Source organism: Helicoverpa armigera, chromosome 16 (genome assembly GCF_030705265.1).
Source record: "Helicoverpa armigera isolate CAAS_96S chromosome 16, ASM3070526v1, whole genome shotgun sequence".
In the NCBI taxonomy this organism is placed as follows: Eukaryota; Metazoa; Arthropoda; class Insecta; order Lepidoptera; family Noctuidae; genus Helicoverpa; species Helicoverpa armigera.
The window spans coordinates 5,489,082-5,514,739 of NC_087135.1; the positions used below are offsets into that span (position 1 = coordinate 5,489,082).

General features: G+C 35.9%; 1 protein-coding gene across 10 annotated transcripts; it reads left to right on the forward strand.

Annotated features, from left to right (window-relative positions):
- The first annotated feature begins 694 nt into the window (after positions 1-694).
- On the forward strand, positions 695-24,683 carry LOC110384573 (glycogen synthase kinase-3 beta). 10 transcript variants are annotated; one of them, XM_021345892.3, is made up of 12 exons: positions 695-1,116; positions 9,449-9,511; positions 15,734-15,924; positions 16,184-16,267; positions 16,801-16,860; positions 18,284-18,394; positions 18,474-18,711; positions 19,350-19,447; positions 19,526-19,621; positions 20,814-20,870; positions 21,995-22,283; positions 22,347-24,683. In XM_021345892.3, exons 1-12 carry the CDS (start codon positions 1,008-1,010, stop codon positions 22,379-22,381), a joined length of 1,431 nt encoding a protein of 476 aa, XP_021201567.3. In that variant the 5' UTR covers positions 695-1,007; the 3' UTR covers positions 22,382-24,683. The 10 variants fall into 10 exon arrangements, with proteins under 10 accessions (XP_021201567.3, XP_021201569.3, XP_021201570.3 ...); XM_021345893.3 differs by lacking the exon at positions 695-1,116 and adding an exon at positions 3,993-4,540; XM_021345894.3 differs by lacking the exon at positions 20,814-20,870 and having other exon boundaries at positions 696-1,116.
- Positions 24,684-25,658: the final 975 nt, after the last annotated feature.

Sequence of the window (25,658 nt, forward strand, 5' to 3'; positions counted from 1 at the left end):
ACTCTGGTATTCTACATGATTAAAATTCTTACGAACGTAAGTGTCGTGTGCACGCTAACGATTTACATAGAAGGCCTTTCAAGTTATATTTTCGACAGAGTAATGTAAAACCAGCAATGTATGCGTGTATAATAATTAGAATCGTATTGGGATAATCTTGGTAATTTGAATATATTGGGGTCTTTTATATTACATAATGTAACGCAATAAGTGATTATTGAAGGACCTGACCCAAAAGTGAGAAACAAAAGGTTACGTATAAAGGTAATATTATCTGATGATTCTGAAGAAACACTAAGGGCAGAAAGCATCAAATGTATCGACGATGATTTTGCTGATAAATAAATAAATAAAAAAGGAAATTTTTAGTGTAAGCAAAGGAGGAAGTAAAACCATGAGAATCAAAAGGTATAATGTTACTTCCTAATATGAGCTTTTAATCCTAATAAAAGGACATTAAGTTTTTACACAAAAAATGATTCTACATTTTATAAATATTGGAGAAAAAATATATTTATATTAAATGATTCTTCAAAGTTAACTTTAGTCATACTATCGAGAATACAAGCCTTTGGATTTTTCTTTCACATTTAGTTGTCTGTGATAAACTGTTTTACCGACTGAACTCGCAACCGCAGGGAGAAATACCAATAGATGGTGCTGTAAAGCGTTTACGTGACGTCACCTTCGTACGTTCAGTGATCGAAGGTCCGAGTGAATGCCGAATCTAGCCGAACGAGCGAGTACAAGTCTGAAGAAACTAAAATCTGTCGTACACTTTAGTGATGTAAATTTTGAAAAATTAACAAAATGATATTGTAAAACCGTAATAAGAACGTCTTATTTTGATTTCAACTGTATCTTAGTGATATTGTTTTGACTATACCATCCTTAACTTGTATTTCGTCGGCAAAGTGAGTTCAGTGCGAGTGCAAGGGTGGTAACGAGAAATGTGAAGCATCTATGAAGTTCAGGATTCTAAGGCCGTTTATTTTATACCTATAATAATGAGCGGACGCCCTAGGACCACGTCATTCGCCGAGGGCAGCAAATCCGTTCGAAAGACTTTCGATAATCAGCCACCGAAACCACCTCTTGGAGGCGTAAAAATCAGTAGTAAGTACCTACCACCTAACCATTCTTTTGTCGGCCATCGTGATTTCTTACGCCTGTGACGTATTTCGATACTGACAATTTTAAAAATGGCTGCAAACTGCCACAAACTCAACTTCTAAGTATGTAATTTACTAAATTTTTGTGAGTTAATCAATATCGACAGCATTTTATGTCCGCAGTATTTCAAAAATGGCCACAGGCGGTGGTTAAGCTCTGCCACATAAGCCTAGCGTATGACAGATAAATCGTGTCAAAATATCTATTGGAGGAGAAATGCGTCGTATTCTAGATTATCTCTCGGATATTTCGTAAACTTGTTAGTTCTACATTTTTGTTATCCATCATCATAAATCAATTTCATACATTTCGCATAGTTTACGGGAATTCATGTTTTATAGAAATAATTAATGAGTCTTTGAGGTTACTTGCTATCTATCATGACGTAATAAATTAGGGTTTTTTTGTACAAAACCAGTAGCCATTAATTACTTGTCGGAATTTGAGACGTAATTTTACTATTCCTGCGTATGGGTAACTCCATAGTTACATTTGAAGTGGTGAGCTGCCATGAGTGAAGGGTCATCTAGCATGCTGTTGTTCCACTTCAGTTCCTTCCTTAGTCTTCGCTGTTTCAGTGTTCTAGGTCTTATTCAGTGTGCTTCACGCCCTTGTCATCTTCTTGTTCATCTTTTAGATTCTATTGTGTCTAAATGAAAGCAATAAGCAGTAGAGCAGTCTCTAGGTTGGTTTTTACACATTGTTGTATTAGGCCACTTTTATCCTAAAATAAACATTAAATTATTGATTAATATACATTACATAACATAATAAAGAGCATTTTTTAAATTGCAAATGTAAAAAGAAATAATTGCCATGCTCATAAATACATATAGTGTCTATAACAGTTGTAAATTAAAACATAAGATTTTTATTTTTGATGGTGCGTTGGTAGCTATGTATTTAATGTTATTTTGAATAGAACTTAAACATGTAATCAATATGATGTTGAATTTTCAGAAAACAATAGTACATAATGTCTGGTATTGAAATTGATAGTGGAGTATGATCAAAGAGCACAAAGGAAATAAATAAAAGCAATATTGTAATTGGTTCAAAAGCCACTTTTATCCTTGTATAATAAATATGTAGGTACAGTCCTTAAACCATATGTATGGAATGCCTATGGAAGAAAGGATTATCTTTCAAAACATTTTACTTAAATATAGTTTAATCTTTGTAAGATTGTTCAGTCCAAACTTTGGTATCGTAATTTAAAAGAAATTATTCAAATTATTAAGTTATATTGAAATCTATGTGGCCAGTCTGCTTATGCAAGGTCTTAGTTTTTTTTGGTAAATAATTATCGATGTAACCTCTTTTTTATGAATTGAGTTGATTGCTTTGGATGTCACGTTTATTATATTAATTATAAAAACTATAAAAATAAAACTGTAAAAGAACTCTTCTGCAGTTAAATAACCAAGTTTAAAGAAAATATAATAAGATCTTCCACTAAGACTATTCATTCCAGTGTTTGACCTACTTCAGAAACCAAAATTCTCTTTTAACTCCAGAAAACCTCTTCTTTTTGGTTTTTTGGAATGATCAATATTGATTTACTGGATCTTCAAGTTAATTATTTTTTATTAATAAAAAGCCTAATTGGATCACACCAGAATTGCATTACATAATATTTAAAAAAGTTATATCAAGAAATAATCAATAATCTAGATAATTAAGAATTCTAAAGATAACCTACTTTTTTCACCACTGTAAACAATTTTAATATTGGAACTCAATATACCTACCTGAATATGATACAAGTTTTAAATATTCATGTGCGCTATTTCCTTAATTTAAGGGCGTACAATAAAATATGAAATTGAATTAAGTTTTTGTAATGACAATAAGTATGGGACACCTCAACAATAATGTCAAGTTGCTTATAAATAAATATTATTGTTGATTTCAAATTTTGTAATCAATATGACTCACTGTTGATTAATTATTTTAAAATTCTTAAATAGGTACTATATTGAATTTAGTCAGAGTGTAGCGAAGGGGTTGCATAGAACCCAGGACTTGAAAAAATTCACAAAAACTAAAATTCTTACAATAGGCCAATAGTTTTTATGTTATTTCACTAAGAATGACCAAAAAGAAAACTAAAATCATCAAGACACTTCCTATAAAATACACAAAAACATAAAAGTGTTATACATTCATAACACATTGAGTAAAAATATGAAGGTTATCTATTTATTGTGTAATTAATTGCACCCATAAAGTTGTAGTGATAAAAGCAGAAAAGATTAAAGAAACAATATGTTTCATGGATAAGATCCCTATGCCAGCTTAGTATCAATTTTTTAAAGAGGATGTAATAAGTTGCTATAGTATTAATCACTATGTGATTTGATATTATATGTTTCTTGCACAGTGTGAAAGTTGTGACTGTGTTGGTCAACACTGTTTACGCGTATTAGGCGACCGCGAATTGTGCATTTTTAGGTGGCAAACAACCTTGACTATGCCATTCGAGGCCTATATTATTTTACTAATGACTAATGAGACAAGATCAGATGTTTTGCTATCATATTTTTTCGTGAATATTATTCGATAGCTGCAATGTTTTTATTTTTATTTACTTTGGAACAAACAGTATCAAAATGCTCAAATTGATCAATTCAGTTAATATTAGCTAGGTAGGCAGTGAGTAATGTGGACTTTACATACATTAGTAATTTATGTTACCTGCAATCAGGAGTCGATAAGTTTTATTTGCATCTGAATATCACGTTTAGTTATTAGGTATTAGCCAATTGTTGACGGTTATCAGTAGCGTTATCAGTGACTGTCGTCGATCTTGCTATCTCGCGGTCGGCATGACCGCACCATCCTGTCATTCGCGGAAGAACCGTGCCAACGCACTCTCGGTTTTCGAGTTGCCTTTCGCTCGGTCCGTCACAGTCGACCGACGTGGTCGCCAGAGCCGGTGCATGTTGCAAAATTACCAATTGGTTCGTTAACCCACTTCCTCAGTGGTGCGCCGTTGCGGCACCTATCCGGTACGCGAGTAATTTGAAAACAATCTGTCGTTTTGTTCGATACTTACGTGCGCGTGTCAAATATTATACAGTGAGTAACAGTGACTTACACAGTTATATCATTTACTCTCGGTTTGCGATATGTGGAACGTGATGTGATACATATTCATTTTATATCAAGATTATTCAGTGAAAAGGTCAATGAGAATGATAGTAATCTGTGCTGTGCCCCTTGTAGAAGACCTTTTGTTGTGCAGACAACTCTATAAAAACAATGTTACGACGCCGAGGGACTTACACTGTCAACGCTGATCCTGACAATCGGCATAGCAGAGTGAAACCGGCCGACCCCCCCTCGTTGGTTGCCAAAAAAATAGGTAGGTAACAATTTATCACTAGAACTTTACATAACGCGTCGTAAAAACACTGTGAAAGACTTGGGACTTTGCAACTGTCAAAAATATTATCGGTATAAAATACACATACAATACACCTTGAAATCTTATTGGTATCTTGATAAGAAAACTATCTAAAGAGTAGTCAATTGCCACCTAGTATGTAGTATAATGATAACTTTGTGGTTGGCTTCCTCTTTTAATCCTTCTGTTATAATTAAATAATAGAACAATGCAGTTGTTTTGATTAAGATCCGACATCGGTATGTTAAAGTGCGTAATAAAGATCGCTGTTTTATTTTACTGTTGAAATACAAGTCATAACTACTTATAATAACCGCTAACCTCTGAGCCGAGATATCAAATATCTAATCATTCTGTAATTAACTTACGTCGTTCCAGGGATAAAGGTCATTTCCCAAGTTAAACTAGATGAGATGATGTGGTACGGTTGCCGTTACACGACTTCGTACATATTCATGGAACGTATTAAGAGAAGGTGTTTTAGTTAAATGCATTTTGAGCCGGCTGCTAACACTAATACCATAGTTACTTAGGATTTATCACACGTAACCTATTAACTAATGGTTTTTAGGTTCCGTCGATAACTAATGAAGATAAAGTGACGTACAAGGTAATATGACGATTAAAAATATTTTTATAATTTTAGTCACTTTACCGGGTATAAAACAATAAATTTCATCACGATATTTTCACACAATTTTGATAAGATAGTAGGTATGCAATATTATTATGTTCTAGAATTTTAGAGGGAATTTGGCAAAGGAGTAAACAATAATGTTGTACCTGTTATTAGTAATTCAACACAAGTACAATCTCAAATAGTAAAGTCACGCATGTCCTTTGTGTACTGCATCGCTTATTGTTTCTAGCGCACGCAGTAAGAACAAAGTATTTCATGTAGAACCAAAGCAAGACATTTGATTATTTCCTCATAATCAAGCCAGAATGCGCAATTAATTCAATTACTCATAAAAACGTTAAAATTATTTGTGTTCCATTATGATACGCGCACAACACATTCTGTATTGTCCTTTCTTGGGCGAGAATTTGTAAACAAGAGTATCGTCACTCACAACCATGGTCTGCCTTGGAAATGCGCCCAAAGTTAGCTTGCTTGATACATATATCACAGCGGCATAATTAGAAAAGTGTAAACAAATTATTAAAAAGCCCTGTAACTAACAAAGCAAAGTGATGATGTTATTATTCATTATTAGAATGTAACAGATGCATGTAAAGGAGGTACGATTTCAAACTGTATTTTGGCGTGTATGTAGGCAGTTCGGTCGAGTTTCTTCGCCTCCAATTTTGTTTTTGGTATTTTTGATGCGATACTATCGTGCGTTGTTATTTTTATCTTATCTACATTTTTTACATTTCGATTTTAATTTTAAATTCAATATGCAAGTTTGATTGATAGCTTGAAGAATATTAATAGACGGTATGGATATGGACTATCTGTCATGTGGATTGTTTTCTAGGAGTTATGCTGTGTACATTGAATTACACGCCACTTGTTAATTGCTTCACTCATTTCAAAACACTTGTTTTAGTTATGTTGTAGATCAGGGAACCGTTATGAAGTCAAACAATATTTTAAATACTTCTTCAATTATTCAAAGAAATATGGGTATCAGTATAAGTAATAAATAATAATTATGTTCTCTAATACCAATAATGAGACGCCAAGCTAAATTGTATCTAATGCGTTCCAGCTTTTATTAAAAATAAAAAAAAATATAACCCAAAACTAAAATAGAACCACTCAGTGATTAGTGTCAGTCCACTTGCTCATCAATTTGAATTGTATTAACACAAAAATACCATTGACAAATATAGTCCACGGGGTTGTTCCAATACAAACATGAGGAGACTACGCAGCTTAGTAACATGAAGGCGCATTTTATTATAAGGTGAGCGATGCGTCATAAAGCAGGCACGACCGGTTCCCCCATTATCCGCGGTTAGTCTCTTGCGACAATAGGGCCTTGGTCGAATTCAGAGACGGAGAGCGTGCGCGTTAAGCGTAAAGAACCGCAAACTCGGTGTCGCTTTACAAGAACAATGGTGTTGTGCACTCCACATACGTGTAGTTAAAAGCAAGCTTGTTATGCGCACTGAGAGTTTGCATTATTCTCGTTAACGAATCCTCGTTTGTTAAATCCGATAAAAAACTTAGTAGTTAATCGAAACTTATTGCTTTAGTCATCAGATCAATTGGTTGTGGTTTATGGTTATCTTAAAGAATTATTAGTTTTTACTTCTTCTGCGTAGCCTTTTCCCAACTATTTTGGGGTCGGCTTCCCACACATTATATCACTAACGCAGGGTCGAGAGTTTGAAAATGACTTGGCCCAACCCATGTTTCATTTGATCCATCCTTCGAGAGACACGGAATTGTGAAGTCTTTACCCATTTCAATTTTAAACTGCTTAAAACTTTCCAATCTTGTTTTTCTCTTTCTTTCATCATTCAATAATTTTATAGCAAAAATTCTGATAACAATAGTTTTCACTTTCAAAAAACATATGCAAATCGGTTGATCTGTTTCAAAGTTATTGATGTCTCTTTTGCGTTGAGACTATATCCATTCAGCGCCCTTGGACGAGATTTTCCCAGGCAACACAATAAATCAATGGTAGCACACAAGTGGAAGCGTATCGAATGATAGGTGCGCGGTCCCGAGGCTCTTCACGTGCAGAGAACCCAACAAACTCCGCCGAAAGTTCTAATCCAATTGCCTCGAGTCCATGACAACCATAATTCTATTAGCCAGCCTATGTACTTACCTGTTGGCTGTAATAGTAATTACTTACTGTGTTTTATCAAATCAAATAATGTAAAATATTCCACCTGAATTTTAATTGCATGATTGATGATTAAAACGAAAAATACGTCTCGTAGATTAGTAAATAAAAATAAAGAATATGAAATGAGACCTGAAATGAGACATTTATTTCGATAGTAATTTTTACCTGATATTGGACAGTAGTTTTTGGAGCAATAATGACGACTGGCACGATCAGAACAATTTCTTGTCTTGCTGACCGCGTTCATAAGAAGTTTAGGTACCTGTTTCAGTTTGATTTATGTATTTTACACTATATTAGGTGTTAATTTTAAAGAACAATCCGTTATGAGTTAAGACACGTCTTCAAGAACAGTGCGCCGGTCGTTACCCTGAACTCGTGTGCACTGTTTGATCTTGGTGTTTTCCCTAGAACATTAAATGTTCCCAATGCCCCCGTATCACGGAGAATAACGCCTTTCGCAGCCTCTCAATCGCACAAAAGCATTCACGGTTTGTTTTCATTTATTTACTCGATGGCCAAGCCCACCAGTCAAAAAAAATAGTATGAAGAGTTTTAGCACCTAAAAAAATGTTTAGGTCATTAAACTTATCTGACAGATAATTTCATACCAATAATGTTTTGGAACATCACTCGAATTAATCAGATTAGATAGAGAAGTACAATGAAACAGGTCTAAAAATCGCGACCTGTTCTTAGACACGTAGTTTTCTGCTTTTGTCCAAAAGAGAAATAAGAAGGTATGCTGTGGAAAATGGATTGGGTGTACTTAGTACATACATACTAACTGCAATGTTTGTGCATTATTTTACGACGACTGTAGGGCATGTTAACTTCGCTGCAGGGGTGCAGTTTAATGACGTTTTTGACGTTTCATTAATTGTGTTTACATAGGGAACTGAACCATAGAGTGCACTAGTTTGTCGTTTTTATTTTGTGTACATAGTCATTTAAAGTTGAGAATTATTTAGAGTTCGCTATGGATGACGTCACATAAAATTATCACCGGCACTATAAAAAGGTAGACACGCGCGCATGCGATGTGATACTGATAGAGTTCAAATGCGACAACAATAACTGCGTGTTTGTGTTAACTAAATCATTTTCATGTTTTTGATATACTTACATAAAATATTCGTAGGTGATCTAGTCATACATTAGATGCTATATTCCTGACATTAATTAAATTAATGGAGTAATAAGCATTCTCATAGTTTGATATGTTAACGGAAATTTGGGTAGATTAATAAAATTAAGTTGTCTCAAAAGCTGCCTACATTAATGTGTAACACCTAATTAAAATTTTACATTTTGACATACACAATCAACTCCTACTTTTGCTTTCTTACTTCTACTGAAAACTGCGTTGAATTTTTAGTACCGGTTATCTGAAAATAGTGGGGTAGTTATGAACTTGTTTTCATAAAGATATTCATATTTTCATCCATCATAATATTCATGACAGTTAGAATTGGCTGGAGAGTATTTAGTCGCGAAGTTTGAATTAGCACCACATGCTGTAGTGCCGAGGCTCGACCTCTACGGGGCGGGGCGGCAGTTTTAGTCCCCGCGCCTCCGACCGGCAGTCTACCACTACGCGCGCTCGCGTGCGATCCTCTGCCAAGCTGGAGTGTTCCGCAGGGCCGGTATGCTTCGACAACTTAGGAGTTTCCGAAGGGCCCGCCACGGTGGCAGTGCGCCCCGTCGGAGAGGTGGCCGCTCGGTCCGAACCTTCCCTACTTCGGTTACTTGATACGGAAAAAAGTGGTCAATTAAGCCGTGCCCGTGATCGTCTCTCATCTTTCTGTAAAAAACTACGGCGCACCATCAGTGAGTGATCGCATAAGTCAATAAATACATCTTCTGTTTTGCCGCTGTGAATTTGTGTATAGACATCTCAATCGGTGTAACAAACACGGTTCTCGTTTGCATTCATCACACCCAGTTTTGCACTATTATAAATTTCGCGGCCAATGTATCGTTGCATCATGTATTTGTACTTTGTGTTCACCACCAATGTTCTAATGCTGCTTTTGTGTTTTGCTGCGACTCGCAGGCGACGTGGATACTCCTAAAAAGAACGAGCTGGCTTCGGAAAAGAAGGCTGCGTCCTCGCATCGTAAGTGTTAGATTTCGCGCACATTAGCTCGGCTGTAGTGCCACATGATTCTGTTTAGTTATTTCACCACCATTTTACATTGGAAAAGCGAGAATTCTCCAGTCGCTGACAATTTCGATTGGAGGATAACCGCATTTTGTTTGACAATAACAAATCATTCAATTTTATCATTTCTTGTCTGTGTTTCTTTTGTATTTGTCCTGATTGTTGATGTTGTGATGTTTGTTAGATCATATGGGTTCTCGTCTCTTTAAAATCTATCTTCCTAATTAGGTTTTTCTATTAATTAGTAAGGTTGTGTTTGGTATTTACTTACAAAATTGTGTGTGGGCTTGCCGAACGTTTGATATTAATTCTCACTTCACGTTTCAGCCGCTGGGTAACATTAGACCAGATAAAGCAATGTTCATACCATATGAAACAATAATATAATCTTTCTTGTGGTAAAGGCTTATAAAACACATCTGTATCAGTCATATTGGTGAATGCATACCTCACTTCATATTACCACTCTACATAAGGATAAATAAAAGTATGGAGCTAACAATGAATTGACAAACATTCTCCTATCCCCCTGAAAATTGCTTGACTAGATTGACACAAAATTGAGTGATATAACTTAATTTGTGATCAGCGTACATTTTTAAAATTGTCATTAATGCAAAAAAATACGTATTATTATAATAATGTCAAGTACGTATTTTACACCAATTTTTAATTAGTATTTGTAGATGTTAGTTACAGATATTATATTATTAGATAGAAGAACCCAGATTAATATGCAAAGGCTTTAATGGGAACATGTGAAAAGGGTTTAATGCATTGATATAGTGCAGATATAATTATTACAAACATGTTTTATCCTAATATTGTAAAGAAATCCTCCCCTTATTTTGTTCTATGACGATATCAATTTATCGAAAGGATAAAATATGAATGCATGTGAATCTGGGTTCGTAATTTATTTTACCTCCAGTAGCATTATAATATTTAATTCAATATTGTATTTTGTGACGTCCCGTTTACTACGAAAGCCTTAATTATAATTAGAAATCATACTTTTTATTTTTATTAAGGTAATCTGGACCTGTAGTTTTGTCGTTGTGTTAGATATTTAAACGAAACTTTGCTAGCGTGCTCCATATACAAAATATTCAAAGACCGATCAACTGCAAGTTGTTATACATATTATAATTTTTAGAAGAAATAAATGGTACACTTGTTCATTTCATCTAGATCAGGGAAGCGGTTAACGTGTTGAGAGGGTCATTCAATAAAATGAGAAAGATTTTGACGTTTAGAAATCATCAAATCCTTCCATTGCGATGAAGGTGAATCAACACCAACTGACTGAAACCCACCCTCCCCATCTTCTATTTCGAGCTCAGTTCCAGGGCAGCAGTAACTTTTAAACAATTCTGATGCTTTTAAGGGATACCATTAAAAGCGCTGCGAAATAAGTTAAACCGTGGGACTTGACGGAAGTTTCTTCCAATGGATAGTCCGATTAAATCTAGTAACTGCGCGGTTACATCATCCTATCGATTAACTCGATTAAATGCGTAGGTAATTTACTCACCACAAGATGTCCACAGAGACTGCAAATTGAGACCAGGGGCATCGATTTTAGGGATTATCGTAATAGCCCGAGACATTTTGGGTGATGTGATAAAGCTCATGGCACACACAAGGGTACTTTCAACATATGCTTTTCTTGACGGCCTGCTGCAGTGGTCGGCACCGCAGAAGTTGAAAGCGCCCTAAGTCATCGGCTAACCGTTTCCGCTGGAAGCTGGTGAAGGCGCCGATGTGGCATGATATTGGTCACAAGTCACTATGAACCCTACGAGACGTGTGGATATTATGAAGGTGACTGCGCAATTCATCTCGTCATCACCATCCACCGATGCACGATCTTCTCAGAGACGCTTCTTTAGCAAATGAAAGACACTTTTCCACAACAATGATCAATTTTCATCTGACGCTATTTTATCAGCACTTAAATTTATACTCCAAGGTGTATTTACTTGTATTTACTTGGTCCCTACGTTTGACAGCTTTGACTGTGTACAATCCGGCTGGACATTTATGTAGAAATCCATTAACTTGGCCTCCGAAACAACTTTAAACTGTCTTCATAATATTGGGTTAAGTATATTATATATTTCTTACATAAATTCACATGCAGATCACCAGAGGTTGCGGGCATAAGCCAGTTCGCATCTCTTAATGAGCACCCGACTTCGCGATCCCCTTGCTTATACATTTAGCCGGAAGAATTATGATGTTCAATTTTTTGACAGAAATATCTTTAGTTATAAACATTATCGATACAATTCAAGGTTTTATATCATTTCAATGGAAATCGATTTAACATTGTAACAATAGAGCAAAAAGTAGAGTATTCAGTAACATCTAAAAAATCTTTTGTGGGACTAGCTAATGTTGTTACTTGGGTGGTTGCGGAAAAGTCAATTATTTTCCGTATTGCTTTGCTTCCTGTTAATGGACACGTGAACGTCTGCAGTTGCAAACTGCGGCGAAACGAACCTTCGTCTTTACTTTCTAATATATTTATGCTCATGTTCTAAATAATTCACACCAGCACGCTACGCGTTACCGTTGGCACTCTATTATTAAAATATGAACGTTAAAATTGAAAGATTGCACAACGTGTGACGTTGCATTGTTAACAGTGATAAATATAATTTGTGAATATAACCAGTTTATGATATTTCGAAGCAACGATACCAGTTTAATCGCATAGAAATAGAAATATACTTATTGATTTATGTATTTGTAATTATTTCAGTCAAATAGGAATAGAAACAGTCGTAAAAATGAAAGTAGTTAGATAAAAAGCTGATAAACAAGGGTGGAGTGCGCTTAGGTTTACGTCAATAATAAGGGTTGCTATGGGTGTGGCAGGGCAGCACATGCTCCGAGTTCTTTCAAGGTGGGCATGATTGATACAGTCCATTTGGTGCTATTAGTTTAGTACCAATACACATACTAGGTGCAAGCAAACTATGACGTACATACATGAGTTCATTTATTATGTTAAAAGCCTGTCATTTGAGAATTGAACGGTTGCCTTAGAAATTTTTAATCACTGCAGTCAGCCAGTCGAGGAAATAGCTGCCTATAAAGTATTGATCAGCGAATCTAATTGGTGAAGACCATTACCTAATGTTACATTTATTAAGCCTAATGCTAAGTGTAGTGGAGAGGTCAGCTATTTGGCCTTTTTATGCAGGCTTAAAAAGCGGCGGCTTTAATAGCCATATTTGTAGCTTTTGGCGCTCGAATTTGCTGTTCCGCAGAAATAATGTGCGTTTTCTTGGAATAAGCTATGGTGGGTGGCCTTTTCACTCAAAACCCTTAACGAATATAAAAATGATGGCTTGTTCCAATCGCGCACGTAGTTACCTAATGAGATACTGTCATACCACGCAAGTAACACTGCTAAAAACTAAAAAGACGACGTGTCTTCTTTTTTTTGTTCAAAGTTTATGTTCTTGTAAGCAAAAATCTGTTCTGTAAGTTTTCTTAACGCAGCCTAGATACAATTTTTTTATTTACTTTAGATTAACAATTGCACTTTTGTCATTAAATAAACACATTCACGTCTTCATAAATGTTTAAGACAGTTTTGTTACTGTCACGTTGCAACGGTGAGTAGCTACGAGACAAGTTTTAAATTCAGTGACAGGTGAATGTGTTTGGAGAATAGGATATAAGGATTTAGACATGTCAGATTAGTTGCTGTTGTAGTAGATGCAAAGTTTGACCACATCTACTTCATTAAGGTTAAGTCGTATCAACAAAAACGGGATAGGTCACATCAAATATTTGCCAATTATGTCGTAGACCGCAGCAGACTATCGAGGTCAGGGATTTTATAAATGTACCTACGTCTGAATTTTTCGCTGTAATCTAATTTAGATTTGGACGGCATTAAATATACAATATCCGGTCACTGGTTTATGCTTCAGGACTTGTAAGGCATCTTTTTAAGTACCAATATCTATGTGGCTTTGCGAGTGTTAAGCTTTTATTGGCGTTATCTTATCCCCATGATAGTTTAAAATGAGCAATTCAAAACCACCCATGATTAGAAACCTTTTCAGATTGTGTCAATATTTTCAGAAACGTTGTTAACATTAGAATCTCGTTTAACACAACTAAACTTATAGTAGAAGCCTGTATCGATATTTCAATTAGCTGGTACTAATTAAATGACGAAGACGCTAACGTTTTGAAAACAACGTACGTTAGTATATTTTATGAAATAGATGTTTAACTCCATAGTTATATTAATGAGTTCACACACGTAGATATTCGGATGTTATTAGAACTTGTAAGATAAACAATTGCAACTAGCTAGTCCTGTGAAATGATGTACATTAGTTACTAGTGATGCAAAATATGCTATTTATTAACAGTTGCTTTGTTTATATAATGTACCTACGCATTACGTCATCGAAATTGACCTCAATTGATGCTTTGATAATCTAACAGTTACGAGCGTTAACTTGATAGCATACCAGAAGTTGAATATTGGCATCAATGTGGATAAAATAACTGGATAATTGTCTCTCGATTCTATGATTGTCATTCATAGGTCTGAGTAGCTTTGCAGCAAGTCGTGAGTGCAGGTGCTTCTGCACAATGCACAGGCAGGACAAATGAGGCATTGTCAAAGCCACACAAATAAATAATAACTGGGCTCGACGCGTATCTACTAAATGTAACTGTCCAAAGTCATGTAATTTCAATTATTAAACCATTTTCGGGAATTTTATTTTTTGTGTATCGGATTAATTTGCAATAACTATTAGCACTTTTTAGTACAATGACAATAGATTTCGTTGATACACTCCACCCATTTTCGGTTAATTACTTATTCTAATTTGGCTTCAACACCCATTATCAGGGTGGTAAACGTATTTCGTCAGTCTCGTAATGTATGTAGATGAATTGATTCCGGAATCCCAACCGGCATTCAGAAAAAATATATCGTCAACACACGTAATAAGTAATAAGAAGTTGTGAATCATTTGCTACAACATAATCAACGTCATAAAACCATCGTCATCGGAACTATTGTTTTTGTTACCAAGTGCGCGCATATTATCACCGATGTCAAATTGATTTCCGCCAAAGTGCGCATTCAGTTCGTGCGGCTCCTGTCTAAAATCTATATTTCGCCCACTGTGCTTGTATTCGGTGCTCTGAAGTGAGGCGCCCGACCGTAAACATATGTGCCATGCGTTTAACCCTGTGTCGCATGCCGCACCTGCTCTTGTAACGCGAAACGCTTCATATTTAAACGTGAATCCCAGGGTAAATAAATGACTTTGTTTCTTGTTATGAACGAGACCATCGATCGGTCCAATTGTATAGAAGGGTCCACTTATGTCTGAATCAAAATTTCGTTTATACTCTAGATTTACACAAATTATTGAATCTTATAAAATCCAATCTTACATGAACCCGTCGTATTATATGAAATCTGTGTATAGTTATTACGTCGAACTGATAAATAGAAATTCTGATTGCTCAAATACAACTTGCACTTGACCGGTTTTAATTGTCTGTGGCCTTGTCACGAAAAGTATCTAGATGGCCAAGATTTATAAAAATGATTTATTTTTAGTAAATTGTTGTTCAGAAATACCCAAAAAAAAACGTTAAAAAAACATGATGGATGATGTTAGACGCTTTACATTCAAACTAGATAATATTTCGGAAATGGAAGGTCAGTTTCCGGAATCAGGCGATCGAGTAACTTATCCAGAATCTTTTGAAAGCATTTAAGTCGTACACAGAAATTAACCGGCACTTGGTTACTTTGTCTCGACGTAAATTACAATGATACGTCCAACTCCGCTCACGCCACCTATTTATTACCGTCTGTGAAATGGATTCGTTTACGTCACCTCACCACTCAATTGCATTAGAGAGGCCATTCAAATTGTGTTAGATTTTCTTTTTTACAATATTGCTCCTTCGTTGGCCAAACTCTGACATAAGATCTGTTGGTACATAATTGGAAAAAATATATATTGTATTTTTCTTAAAGTCCTCTTTACAGCGATGTTAGCTGCAAACAATGAGGAAAACTGTGCCTCAGTAATGAGATTTCAATAGAAATCATATTTCTAATTGTATACTGATTTCGCAAAACTGTGTCTCAAATGAATTGTGATCGTGTTTCAGGCAAGGACGGCTCAAAGGTGACGACTGTGGTGGCGACGCCGGGGCAAGGCCCCGACCGGCCACAGGAGGTGAGCTATGCTGACATGAAACTCATCGGAAACGGCAGCTTCGGCGTCGTCTACCAGGCCAAACTATGCGACACCGGCGAGCTGATTGCTATCAAGAAGGTGCTCCAGGACAAGAGGTTTAAGGTAAGTTTAGTGCTTATCCTTCTATCAAATTTTACGAAGGTATCGCAAGATTCGTTGAATTGATAGACGATTGGTTGGCCTCTGATGGATCCAATTAATAAACTAATCCGAAAAAGGCAAATACAATGTGTTTTTTGAAAACCACATCAGTCATAATAATCATTTTTCATTAACATTTTTTATTTTCTCACGTGTCTATCTGGGCATTGGTTATTACTGTTTGACCGTTGTGTTTTACTAAGTCTTTTTGCGATTGCAGAACCGAGAGCTTCAAATCATGCGACGACTGGAGCATTGTAATATTGTCAAATTGAAATATTTCTTTTACTCCAGTGGAGAAAAGGTGAGATTTTTGATATAGTATTCATTTTATACCTATACTTATTTATTTATGTGTCTAATCATTTTCTTACATAATTTTAATTTAATAGTAGTTATTTGGATCTAACTTCTGGTTTGGACCCATGTTACTATGAATTCCGATACATGCCGTTTTGACAAGAAGGGTCTGCAAACTAGAAAGGAGATATCTCATTTAGTTTATTTATTTGGTTTATATTTGTTTTTTCCCCATGACAGCTAGTGCAGATGATTTTGTTCTTCTATTTGTTTATGTTAGGTCTGTGCTGGTAGATCATGTTATGAGCCCCTTTTCTAGGTGTAAGATGTTGGATCCCGAATTTGGAATTATTCAAGTAATATTCTAATAATGTTCTGAACAAACTCCCTTCGAATTGATATGAGACATCTCCTTTGAGCCCTATTTCTGCAATTTGAGTAACTGATTTACTTACTGTGTATTTTGATGTGATCTAGTTACCTATTTTAGTTCGCTTTATTAAGGGTGTATTATTTGTGTGTTTTATTTGGGGGAAGGCGGCAGTGCCCGCAGCAGTGAGCTCAATGTTAAACGCAATGCAGTCTCTTGATGTCGCAGTACGTTTATGAATCAATTAGATTGTTGCGCTAGTGTGCTAACGCACAAATTAGGCCTTCCAATTCTGGCTATGGTTGACGAACAATATTTTTTTGTATGAATATTTAATTTACAATTGATTTAAAATTAACAAGTAATGTTAGAGAAAAGTATTGTTTGGTAACCGTGAATGGCCCACAAACAGTTGTGTGCATACATGATTTGTTAAGAGCAAGTCTGAATCATGTCATGAGCCGTAATCTTTCAGCCATGAGCTTTTACATCTGATCAGGTCGATGCCCACTATGTTCTTCCATCATCATCTCATAAAATTTAACTTGTTCTGTATTGCGTCATCTAAGTTGTGTTATATGATTCTAACTGATGCTTGCTTGATACATTTTGTTTTCTTACAGACAGCTTTAGTGTTACATTGCCATGTACGTGATTTATTTGCACTCGCCTGTGAAAGCAGAAAAAATATCTTCGTAACGCATTATTCACGCACATTAAAAATGTTAAGAATGTTTCTATAGCATCTGGTGAAAACAATCAATTAGATCGAGTGTTTATGTTTAGGGTAATGTCTGTTCTAAAGTTGTCCTAACTATCTTTACACGAGAAATATTTCAATTTAATCGAAAACCAATCGGTTGTGTAATGTACTAATGAAAAGTCGTGTATCGTGCTTAATATTCAAATGAACCTTGACTTACCATATAGATACATAGAAAGGACATTTAAACAAAATTAAGATCCTCAAGGCGAATATGCATAGCTGTGATAGACGTACTTGACCAAGACGCACGATAAGGTCAGGTACTTAACTGATTTGTACAAATCATTTCCAAAAACATACATAAATGTTTTTATGTGTGTATGTATACTATTTTAGATCACAATGTTTTTCGCGTGTGTAGTTCAAGGTTTGACTTTCAGCAGTAGATATCTGAGTTGTGTATCACTAGAGCCAAAAACCTTTGGACAGAGGCCAACTTTGAAATCTACTCGCTTTGTTAAATATTATTTTTCAACTTTCCCAACTGAAGTTCGGGGAAGCTCCAAAAATTTGAAGTTTAAAGATTTCTTCCTTGCACCAGTTTTCGTTTAATGCATATTTTTCCAAAGTGTATTTACATGCACAATGGAAAAGTATTTCAACTGTGGTAGTTGTGTTTTTTTATACCTTAACGTATTTTTCAATATTTGTCTTGTCTTACTTTTTCGTAGTAAACGATGTTTGCCTCATATATTATTTTATCCCTAAAGATTTTTCTTTCTTTATCATTCCTCTACGTATGAAGCATTATACAGAATTATACAACTTGCAATTTCTTAACATAATCTCTCATTGTTATTTACAAAAGCATCGCTAGGCAAAATTAATTTAGGAGCAGTTGAATATATTTTTATATAAATTGTGTTTTAATTTCTGCTTTACAGAAAGACGAAGTGTACCTGAATTTGGTGCTGGAGTACATACCCGAGACTGTGTATAAAGTGGCACGTCATTACTCCAAAGATGAACAAACCATACCCATTAGTTTTATAAAGGTAACACTATTTACATGGTCACGATCTATAATTACCTGACTTTGTATTATGTGAGACTAATGTATTTCGCTTTCCACAGCTGTATATGTACCAGTTGTTCAGAAGCCTCGCGTACATACACTCGTTGGGCATCTGCCACCGAGACATCAAGCCACAGAACCTACTCCTTGATCCTAAGACCGGTGTACTCAAGCTTTGCGACTTTGGTTCGGCGAAACATCTTGTTCGCGGAGAGCCCAACGTGTCCTACATCTGTTCCCGATACTACCGCGCTCCAGAACTCATTTTTGGCGCCATAGATTACACCACTAAAATCGGTAAATAATAGTTAATTATTTCAATTATTTTCAGGATAGCTTATTACATCTTGGCTTATTTTCAAGTCGATATATTGAGTCGCAATAAATAAGACCAACATTGTGTGTTGAGATACAATTTTCCTAGCTGGCTTTTAGTGGTCGGAGGTTATGCAAGGCCAGTCACACTTGCTTACGTATGGAGTTTAATCGATCTGCGCAGTAGCTAGTTAGATACAGACTTCTAAACGACAATGTCTGATATGGATCAACAAATGCGATTAGACTGCTGAATAGTGTTGCAAAGATGTGAATAAATTGTTATCTAAGTCTGCTCTCTGATACAAACTATGTACCGATGTTATCGATGTAAAGGGGATCCTTTGTACGATTGTCACTGGTAATGATTGTGTTCTTTATCATTCCCAGCAACAACAATGCTGCGTGAATGGCATGACTCTAACCTTTGGTTTATTATTCTTCGAAATAAATACTCAAATGAATATAAAATAACATTATGTAGATTATTTTTTTAAATATGTTCGTTACAATTCTTTGGAACGCAGATCAAGTAGCTCTTATGTCCTAAAGTATATTTATACTATTCAAAGGATTCTTTCTTCTACTGTCCTGTATTTAATAATTATTTCTTTTCTCAGATGTGTGGAGCGCTGGCTGCGTAGTAGCAGAATTATTATTGGGTCAGCCAATATTCCCAGGTGATTCTGGTGTCGATCAATTGGTTGAGATCATCAAGGTAACATTATTTCCATTACTTACATACCCTATTTGAACTTCTTTGCTTCTTTTTACTAACATTTACTTCTTTTCACAGGTACTAGGTACTCCGACACGAGAACAAATTCGAGAGATGAATCCTAATTATACAGAATTCAAATTCCCACAAATCAAGAGCCACCCTTGGGCTAAGGTAAAGTTGTTTCTAGTATTGTCTAAGTATCGTTGTATGTCGATTAGGAAAGTAGGGACTGGTTGAATCTTAAGTAGTTTAGAATCAACAGAAAGCCATAAATGTCGTGGTAATCAATATCCATGGCAAGAAAACCTTGTCTTGTAACAGCACGCAGACATTATCCTTCATTTATAATATTAAATAGGAATTTGTCTACTAATGGCTGAATCAGTTTTTGAAAAAATGTTTTTGTCCAAGATCAAACTGACAGTGTCGTAAATCATAGAATCCATTTCTCTTGTTTGCTAAATAATAGAAATTATATCAGCATTTTATGAAAATGCAATGTCGAGGAAAATCGATTTCTGCATATTTGGTATAATTAATTCATAACTCAATAACTAAGGTAGTATTTACATTTCGGCTTAATTTTTCAAAATCTTATGTGATGGTTCTCAGTTCCAGCAAAAATGTTCTCTGCTCCTCGGGAATATTCAACCGGCTGAATATTTGGTACCTACACAGCACTCTCTAAATTATGGAGTAAAAATCGTTTTCTTTAGATTTATTCAATATTTTTTTTTCGGTATATCTTTTTCTATATTTTTTTTCACTACTTGAGACGAGAAATCGGGTAACTACTATTAATTTGCTATTATGTTTTAGGTTAAAATATGTAGTTCTAAATACTTGATCATAAATTCAGGGTAAATAAGTGAATAATAACTATCTTATCAGAAACTGTGCCCACGTGCAATTTATATTGGCGCAGCAATTTACCAGCTGTCGGAATAATTATTACGTAATGGAAACATTCAATAAACTATCCCAGATCATTTTTATCTTGAGTTCAAGGGGCATTCGCGTGATTCATTTTATATTAAATGATGATGATTCTACGGAAGCGTTTAAATTGAGTGTCGCTATCGAGGAACAAAGACTTAAGAGTTTTGAATCATTTTGACTACTGAAAGTCAGTTCAGAAATATAGTACTATATTTAGTAAAACGGGATACATGGGATTTTAGATCTTGATAGATTCCAGAAAGTGTAATTGAGCATGAATTTATAGACTCCTCTTCCGAAATATCACGTTTCCATCGTATGCAGTCTGTGTTTAAATATGGCTGCTGTCGTTATGCGTAATAGATCATATGTATTATAAGATCATGATGTGTCATTCATAATTAAAAAGCGCGCGTCATTGCAGTTCATGTTGGAGCGTTTGTCCACGCCCAAGTCTGCCACTGACCACCAGCGCATCCGAGTAAGATACTGCATTGCAGGATATCTAGATGCCTTCATTATAATACTCACACTACAACAATACTTATGTCTTTACAGTCAAATGCTATCTACAATGCTTCGTACCAGGTTACAAAAAATGAAGACATTTAGAGTAGATTACTTTGAAATTGAAATTAGCCTTGGCATGAGTTGAACAGAATGCCACATACAACTAATCAGCTGAAGCTGTCTCTTATTGCAATTTGTTTGTTGGTGTTCAGTGTGCATTCGTATTGTGCGACTCTGTGCCAGTTTGTTTTCCACATTGTTCATGTTCTAAAAACATTATTTCAGTTTGGATTTTCTAATAATACGCAGGGAGGTTTTGTGATCTGACATCAGGGGGCAATCAGAAACTATTTAGTTTAAATGAGATCTATATTGAAATTTGTTTGGAGGAATATGTCATTTAACTTTGCGCTAATTTTCCACAGATAAATCATAGTTTCGATTATTCGCCTGAAGTCCTCGGTCACTCTGTAAACATTCCCCTGCAGGAACAAACTTACAGCGTGGCATCAGCTCATTATTTCTGTTATTTAAAATTAGGGATAACTAAATCATTTCATCGAAATCCAATGATTGTATTCTAACCATTAACATTGTAAATACTATTATTATACTTCTCCGTGTGTACTGAAAGGATTTATTTCAGTTGCTAACATATTAAACTTTTCTTTTGAATTAGGATTTAGTGAACTTTTGCCAAAACAACTAGGTAGGAATGTATGTCGAGTGTACAGGTGTCTCATAGATAGGTGAGAGGGTATGTCGTAGAGGTACTGTTCACGTCAAATAAGTTTGTTTCTCTGATGCCGAGTTAATTCATACAGTTGTACATTTTGACCGTACCGCAGCTTGTAGTCACTGGTAACCAATTTCGAAGGACCAAATGTATTTGACGTGATCTGTATAGAGCCATTGCACATCCGTGCAATACCGCAACTCGGTTACACAAAGTGCCGGGCTATAATATTTACTGTTATTATAAAATAATTTTGATTGAATTTTTCATACCTGGCAATACTGTTCTTGATGTGTATCAAGTAGTTGGTATAACAAAGAATTGGTTCGCTAAGTGTTTGCCTGTGTGGGCGTGCGCAGGTGTTCCGCGCGTGCACGCCGCCGGACGCGATCTCGCTGGTGTCGCGGCTGCTGGAGTACACGCCGGGCGCGCGCCTGTCGCCGCTGCAGGCGTGCGCGCACAGCTTCTTCGACGAGCTGCGCGAGCCCGCCGCGCGGCTGCCCAACGGCCGCCCGCTGCCGCCGCTGTTCAACTTCACGGAGTACGAGCTGAGCATCCAGCCGTCGCTGAACGAGTTCCTGAAGCCGCGCGCGGGCGGCGCGGCGCCGGACGCGGCGGGCGGCGCGGCGCCGGCGGACGACGCGCCAGGTACTTGCTCGGCCGAGCCGCGCGCGTAGGCGGCGGCCGGCCTCTAAGTGTGTGTGTCGGCAGGCGAGGCGGGCAGCAGCGCGGCCGGCGCGTCCTAGGCGAGCCAGTTCACCAGCGAGAGCCCCACAAGCGACATAGTGATACTTACTTTCGTGTTGGCCATCGGGAAAATTACATGCATAATAGGTGTTTTCGGCGAGTAATCGTGTGATACTGTAGTGTAATTGTCGATAAAGCTTGAGCTGTCGTAGTCGGTAAGAAGGGTAAATCCGTTGTAGATTCTAAACCGTCGCGATGTGATTACTTTGTACTTTTGTAAGCTCAAATTGTCCCCTTATGTACATACCTTATATGCTGAGTTTGAATGTTTATTTAGTAAACGACAGATAATTACCGTCTGGATAAATTGTTTTGTTTTATTTTCATTTTTAATATCTCGTCAGATTCTGTCTCTTTTTAAATGATTTTGCTTATAATTGTAGCCTTAATGTACTCGGTGTGAGACGTTTTTATCATAGAGAGAGGTTAGTCACCTGTTTGTTTCACTTGAATCACCTATCGAGGGTAGACACATGATACTTACCTTGCTTGGGCCGTGTAATCAGTAGGGATGACATATTCAGTAGTGTATTAGAGTATTTATTGTTGAAAAGTATCACTAACTCAACAAACTTTTACGAAGCGTATGCCTAGTGTTATTTCAACGATGAAACTTAGCAAACGGAATATTTTGTTGCAACAATAGTACGCATTGTAAATTTTTATAACTAGCGTAAACTGATCTCTCAAGATAATTTATAATAATGATATGATATCTCAGAATATTTGTATAAACAATTCAGAGGATATAAATTTTAGATGTACTACACATATATATTTGTTTTCGGCAACTTCTATGTTAAACATTTTTTGCTGTGTATTTTGAATTATCCAATGCTGGATAAATGTAATGTACCTATTTAATAGCACTGTCGGTGTCCTAATTATAACGACATAGTTTTTGGATAATATTGTATTCTATATTCAATAAATGATATTTCTATTATATGAAATTTGTCATTGAGAACACTATGGTTATTAGTAGTCATTTATGAAACGATGTTTAAATAATGGTAAAATTTCATTGTCATAGTTTTAAGTAATCGAGTAATTTCATTTTGCACTTCGATTTTGAATACAGTTACAAATTAGGAAAGGTTTACTAAACCTCTAAGTATAGTCTAACAAAATCTTTTCTTCATGGTGTAGAAGTAGCCTAAACGCAAAACTTATTGGTGTAATGTCGATTACCTCTTGCACCACTATTTAGAGAAAAACCTGGTATTAAAAAATTCAGGCAGCTGAAAAGCACGATTTTGCATAAATAACATATTTTAGTCTTATTTGGACCAACTCATAGTAACACATCAGCTTTGCATGACAATATTGATTCAGAGAAATAATGAACTAATCAATATTTCAGTTTACTATTACATTCTCATTATCGATAATTTTAAATGCTTAGCTGAATCGATTTAACATTTATTATCCTGTTCTTTAGACATAAACCAGGGCCCCGACCATTAAAATAATTAATTATAACGTATCATTTATTGTGTACCATGTTACGACAGGGCAGGACTGAGGTCGGTCTTTCTCCTCGCTAACTTCGCGGTGTTAGGTAGCCGTTTCTTATTGCGCCGCGTGCCTACCTTTGTGAAAGATCGAATTCAGTGAAGTATACCTGTTTTACTTATAAATTATTGTATTTTAAGAAGAGCGCTCCGCGCTTCGCTTTGAAATCACATAATAGTGGATGTTAGTTTTTGTCGTTAAGGCTATTGATTTGCTGGAACACCCGTATAATTCGTGTAAATATATTATAATTATCTTTATGGTACGACTCTTGAGTGACGCGTGGCGGTGCCGCGGGAGGCTCGCTCGCAAGCGGCGCGTGAGTCGCCACCATACCGCACCGGACTCAGTAAGAGACAGTAGTTTAGATATTACATGTATTTTATTAAGTCTATCTATCTAATATGAATTTTGTAATCGACGTTGCTTCTTAAGACCTCTGTGTAAAAAGTTATAAGACATACTAGTGACCTGAATATTTGAAGCGATGTTATTAAAATCTTTATCCCACTGAATTCTCACTTTCACGATTTGCGTGCACATTTACAACATGAGAATTTTCCGTAAAATACATAGTTCGAAATGGAGTTATGACTTATTATATAAATTATTTAAAGTAAATTTTTCTTATTACTGTAATAATATTAAATTTAATAGTGAGTGAAATTTGTATTTTGTTTTCATATTTGTTTTACTGAATTTAAATACTTCATAACCCTCATATCGTTGTTAGTTATGAATGAAAATAACATAATTATTAAAAGTAAATAATTAAATGAATAGTAAGCATGGCTTTTTATTTTTTTCATTAGTAGTAAACCCTATCTTTTCTGAATTAACTCAGTATGAAGAGTACCGACCAGTAATGGTAACCACATTCTACACCATTACGCAGTTTATCACGTACTTGTGGCTACGTACTTTATTGACATACAGCGTACACAACAATACTTGGACAATGTAAATCATCACGAGCGGTACCGAGTCCACAAAAGCTGATCTTTGGACATCTCACTACAATTGTATCGTGAGTATTAATAGGAGGTCCTGGAAAACGGACCCCCTCCAGGGTAGGTATGACTCTGGGTATTTAATCGATCGCAAAGATAGAACAAGCGATGCTGACCAAATCGGATGATCTCTGCTTCAAGAGTGGCACAGCGTCGTTCATGAAATCTGGAATTATGTTTTGTGACTGATTCTCATTCCTTCTTTACGTTATTGAGAAGCCTTTGCCCGTACCATGATAATGACTGGTAAATTATGTTCCTATATCTATACTTATAATAACTAGGAAACTGTTTGTTTGTACCCCAAACTACGGGCTCTGAAATTAGGTACAAAAAATTCTTTAACTACTGTAAAGCTACACTATCCCGAAATAATATAGGCTATAATTTAAGCTAAAGATTTCGTCCTGATGAGGGCAGAAGTTCATTTCAGACGCGGGAAACCACTGGGAAATATTCAGATTTAAAATCCTACACAGTCTACTCGCTCATGTTAGACGTTTTGTTCGACTAGGATTTTGTTAGATTTTATAACCGACTTTTTGCAGGTGTTCACTATTCCTATCAGTGTTCCATTTTTCTCCTACGAAAAATTGGTCACAGATTTGTACGAGGCGAGGCGAGGGCGGGGCGGGTGATCAGTAATGTTATGGTTGTCTATGTCCAGCATCGATAACAATGTAAATGATGCAGCACTTTAGACATGCGATCGTAACGACTCGACTAATTTTATAATCGATACATCCAACGA

Excerpts from the sequence above, each read along its gene's own strand:
- LOC110384573 (XM_021345892.3), top strand. The coding sequence starts at position 1,008 with ATGAGCGGACGCCCTAGGACCACGTCATTCGCCGAGGGCAGCAAATCC. Across the intron at positions 18,395-18,473 it reads TACCCATTAGTTTTATAAAG|CTGTATATGTACCAGTTGTT; the intron begins GTAACACTATTT and ends CGCTTTCCACAG. Across the intron at positions 18,712-19,349 it reads AGATTACACCACTAAAATCG|ATGTGTGGAGCGCTGGCTGC; the intron begins GTAAATAATAGT and ends TTCTTTTCTCAG.